The following is a 5,299-nucleotide window of genomic DNA, read 5'->3' as shown; positions in this document are numbered from 1 at the left end:
GATGCGGAAATTTAGGGTTATATCAGAATAATTTTAGTTGTTAGTTTCCTTTGGTTTTTAGTTTTTGCATTTCCTTTAGGGTTTTAGTCTGACTGCTTGTGCAGTTAGTTTGGTCTTTAGTTATTTCTTCGGATTTAGTACTCTTCGAGAGCATGCATTGTAATATGAAGGGTGTTTGTACCCTTCATGATTGACCGAGTGAGGTCGTATGATTTACCATCAATGGATTAGTCTTCCGTTGCCCTCAAAAAAAAAAAAAAAAGGCTCATCCTTTAAAGACGCTCCAAGAGGACCAATGCTGTGATCCACAACCGCAAAAAACATACCAAAATCCTAATCGGATTTCCTAGCAAACCAAGCCATCAGAGAGTCATAAACGAACCACATCAGACACAACATTAACTCGAGAATACCATTTCCATGATCAACCACCACTAGAGCGCCGTCACACCAGAACTACAGTACGTCTGATACTTATGTAAGTAATTTTTACTACATTTTTGTAGCTTCATTATTGGATTTTTGTCAAGTTCTTGGGTAACTTGGTCCATTTCTACTTGCTTATTGTTTTTTTACATTCAGAGAGCAAAGGCAAGCAAAAGAGTGATAAAATATAGAAATGAGCGAACTTAATTATGAAATTCTTAAGCTGTTACGCAATTAATCAAACTCTGCAAATTAAATTGTATTTATTTAGAAAGGAAAAAATATAGTTTTAGTCACTCAACTTTCGTTTGATTGACATTTTGGTCACTCATGTTTATAAAATCTCACTTTAGTCACTCAAATTTAACTCCGACTATCACTTTAGTCCACCGGTGAATTTTTCCAATAAAAAAAGTCACATGACGCCTCTCATGCCATTTTTCAAGGGTTATTTTAAGATGTTGAAGAGATGTGAGACCTTTGGTTTGAATATAGGTTGAAATTTTATGAAATTATAGGACGGAAATAACCCTTAAAAAATGGCATGTTAGGTGTCATGTGACTTTTTTTATCGAAAAAATTCACTGACGGACTAAAGTGATAGTCAGAGTTAAAGTTGGGTGACTAAAGTGAGATTTTATAAACATGAATAACCAAAGTGTCAATCAAGTGAAAGTTGAGTGACTAAAATGATATTTTTTCCATTTAGAAATAATAAGATAATGAGCTATACATACTTGGAAACTTACAAATGTATATTTTCTTTAGAAATTTACGGATCGATCTCCATTTCAATTTTCCCAATGATAGTTTTAGTAGAGAAAGTTTGATGCAGAACAGATGGCAGCCCAATTTGAAGAACAGTTGGATCGTGCTAAAGGAGGAAAACGAAAAGTGACTAGTAGACGCGAAACAGCTCCACGGAGTCCGTTTGGGACGCACCTTACCTTTCCGGAAAGGGAATCGCGCCAGAAATCAAACTCGTCGCTTTGCCACGACTTGTGACCTTTTTCGGGCTTTCGGGGTCATTTAGGGCCTCAAAACTACATTTTTCTATTTTCCGGTGTTTTGGTTTTCCTAGTTATTTTTGGGTTGTTTTTGTTTTTACCCATGGGCTTTAGGGTTTCATTGTTAGTCGCTCTAGGGTTTATTTTCTTATAAATAAGCCGCCTTAAGGCTGTAGAACGCATCTTTTATCTTATTATCAATAAAATTGAGATTATTCTCTTTTTATCTCTGGTGGACTCCAGAACCCTTTTGCTTAGGTTTATTGCTGGTAAACCTAGTTATCAATCCGTCTGCGTCAAAGTTGCTCGTGCATCAATATCTTTGTAAAAGTTCGTGTAATGATGTTCAAATGTGCAAAGAAAATTCAGAAAGCATAATAGACATCTTGAAAGCCCGCAATCTATTATTTGGGAATTTTTAAAAATTATTGCCTTGAAAAAAAAAATGATCCCTTGACATGACTCTTTCTAAGCTACCTAGCCTTGCCTTCATATTGCTGAGCCAACAAATGTAAGAACCCTATAAGAAAAGTGCTTCGATCCATTAAAATAACGACGAAAGGGCAATATATTAGCTTTGAAAGGGTAGCAAGTTATCTTCATTTGAAAAACCTTCGACGATAAATGGTGCAAAAATGTCACTCGCTCTTATCAATCATTGGATTTGGACTAACTAAGTTGCAGATGCTTTTGCAAATTTTGGTATTTCTTCGGCAGGTTTGGTTTGGTGGGATTTCCCTCCAGATTTTGTTTCATCGTTATGTAATAGAGATTATTTAGGTCTTTCCAATTTTCGTTTTCGTTAGTTGGGGTTAGAGTTAGCTTCGATTTCCGTTTGCTTTTGTGGGGTAAGTCTTTACGTCCCCCCCCTTATGTGTTTCATTTTCTTTCTTTTGAAATAAAGGGGAGATGGAGAGCATTGTTGCTCTTCTATCTTCAATCTTAATAAAAAAAATCATTGGATTTGGACTACACATCTGCCGGCCAAAGAAACATTTCTGAAGTGCCTGAAACGGTGAAGAATCTTACTCCTTTTAAACATAGCCTTGGAATTTGCAAAAGAACATGTAATATGCCAATGATGCCTAAAACTGGCTTCAAAAATAGGAGGTCCGGGTGCGGATATTTCAAGAAATAGTTGAAAGCCAAACACTTAAATCTCAAATCAGAAAAGAGATTGCCTGAGACAGATAGGAGCAAACAAATTAAAGCAATGGAAAGAGTGGAAGAGAAGCTCAACTTTTACCACTTTAGCCATGAACATTCACTAGAGCAAACCAATTCACCTCCCAAGCAAAACAATACATGTGCAGGCTGCAATCTGATGATACTCCCCGGTAAGGACTACTACAGCTGCAGAAAATGCCCATTTTTCCTACACCAAGTTTGCTACAATATGCCTCGAAAAACTCGCCACCCGGCACATCCAAACCACTATTTGAATCTCCATGCTTCACCTTCAAGCAAAGGAGCTATAAATTGCAAGGCTTGTGGAAAGCATGTTGCCGGCTTTTACTATCATTGTGCGGAATGTGGCCTCTACTACCATAGCTTGTGCTCCATCCTGCCTTTCTCTATTGCAACTTCATCACACCCTCACGCGTTAAAATTGTCATTTTTGCCCCCCTGCGATTTGTGCTGCGATATCTGCAGTGAGCCTGCTTATGATGGATGGCTCTATAGGTGTCACATATGTGAGTTTGATGCTCATCTTTCTTGTGGCATTTCTGATCAAAAACTTCTTGACAGTTCTCAAAGTTACAATATTGAAGGCAAGGAGCTATTGCAGTTGGTAAGGCATGGATTTGTAAGAAGTGGATCACATCAGATTACAGAAGCAAACATGCCCGATACCATCGCTCAGAACCCAAGACCACAATTTTTGTATCGAGATTCATCAGCTCCTGTCTCTGAAGACACGACTCTGACTCCGAGTAATCAATTTAGTGATGCATATTTTTCCATAGATTTGGCCAAGTCCTATTCTAATTCACCCTATGCTCAGAAAAACGAAGGGAGGAAAGAAAGTGGTCGTCAAGGTCCAAATGGTACTGCTGAATTAGTCCAAGGAACATTTCAGTCCAGCAAGGTCAGCAATAAAGTAGGACCAGAAAACAAAATGAATGAAGCATTCTTGACTCGAAGTGACACACTTACCAGGAAGGAATTAGGCCCAGAGAAGAAGAGAAAACCAAGTGAAACCATGGGGAGGTCAAACATCGGAAATCAGAGTACTAAATCGGATACTGTAAGTTAATTTAAATACCAATTAAACTTTGTATGATATCTCAATTTATTCTTATCTTGGTCCATGAATCTCCCTATTAAATGAACTAATATGTTGGACTTCTTTGTAGGGTTTATTTCTTATTTCGAAATAACAAGGGAAGATTATTTGTTTCATCATTTTTTGGCCATCAAGATATTGGGTTCCAAGTCATTATATTTTTATTAGTTGCTCAAAAGTCAAAACCTTATTACTTGGTTTCTGGCTTTGTGAGTGTCTAAGCCTGCTAGCTAATTAATTAAAAGTTGCAGAGAAAATCCTTATAATTGCCTGGCTGATAGTAATTTCCCGAACTGCAAATTCTTGTGCTCTGTTTGTTGATGTTTTCTTTTCCATGTTTGCAGCAAGAGTCAAGCGTTTCATTTTTCCAGATGCTCTCTGGGTGCTGCAATCCGGGATATGAAAGAAATATCTGACTATATCAGCTGCCACATAAAGTGAAATACAGTCATTTAGGTGATCCCAAGAAAGTGGTTCACCTAACTTTATTCGTGACAAAACTGTCTTTGAAGAGGATAGCAGATGGAAAGTTCAGTTTAATGCAGTAGTGTTCTTTCTGTGATCGAATTAATTCAGTCGAGGCAATATATCATAATTCCAGTGTGCAAGAATAATCACAAGAACATCACAAGCTCCTAAGGGTTCGGGCTATACATGATCGATTGATTGTGTCACCCATGAATGATTTCAAATGTCGATCTGTGTATTTTGTTGAGTGTGTAAACTATTAAAGCTACAAATAAATCAGAAATTATTCCAGCACCAGTTAACCCATTATGCGGCTATGTTTTATTACTACTAGCAATGTGCCCGAGTTTCTCACTAGTGATATTATGATGTTAATGAAAAATAGATCGATTACAAAGAATAGTTGTTATTTATTTTTTAGACATAAAATAATGGTAGTTTGGCTAATTACACTTTTACACTTTTATCTATTTATATTCTATTAACTTAATTTGATAATTATGTTATTGAAGGGTAGTATAGGTACTTCAAAATTTGGTGAAACTCTTTGACACCAAAAGAGGGCCTCCATTTATAGTAGTAAAAATAATACTAGTCTGAAATCACATTTTGCATGTGTACGAAAAATTTTCGTTTAAACAAAAAAAAAAAGTGGGTAGTTATTGCAGAAGAAATAGATTCACGACTAGTTATTGCAGAGAGAAAATAGTGGGAGAGAAAAGTGAGGGTTGTGGAATCATTTCTTTTTATTTTTCTTAATAAAAATCTATTTTATAATTGTCCTATTTATCCTTGTGATTTAATTTATTCTTAAAGTTTTTTAATATTTCATGGTCAAATCTGTCAAAATTTTCAGTTTTGGCTAACAAAGTCTCTTCTCTAAATAATAGTATAGATAATATATATACGCCGAGTACGCAATTGTGGTACGCTAAAGCTAAACATTTCCACAAGACTCATAAAGATATTCTTACAAGCATAGACAATTATTTCTAGGAAAATACCTATTATGCAACTATTAGTTCCTTACCCTTCGACGGCTTAGAACTTAGAACCATTGACCTCCTCCACTATGGTGAATTCTGGCAGGCCATTCACCAACCTCTCCTCC

At 36.3% G+C, this 5,299-nt stretch overlaps 1 protein-coding gene across 1 annotated transcript; it reads left to right on the top strand.

The window, feature by feature from the left end:
- The first annotated feature begins 2,430 nt into the window (after positions 1 to 2,430).
- Positions 2,431 to 4,588, top strand: LOC133722600 (uncharacterized). The gene is made up of 2 exons (XM_062149476.1): positions 2,431 to 3,681; positions 4,065 to 4,588. The coding sequence occupies exons 1-2, from the start codon at positions 2,647 to 2,649 to the stop codon at positions 4,134 to 4,136; spliced, it is 1,107 nt and encodes a 368-aa protein (XP_062005460.1). The 5' UTR covers positions 2,431 to 2,646; the 3' UTR covers positions 4,137 to 4,588.
- Positions 4,589 to 5,299: the final 711 nt, after the last annotated feature.

This window comes from Rosa rugosa, chromosome 7, assembly GCF_958449725.1.
Source record: "Rosa rugosa chromosome 7, drRosRugo1.1, whole genome shotgun sequence".
Classification (NCBI taxonomy): Eukaryota; Viridiplantae; Streptophyta; class Magnoliopsida; order Rosales; family Rosaceae; genus Rosa; species Rosa rugosa.
This window is presented reverse-complemented; position numbering and strand designations above follow the sequence as displayed.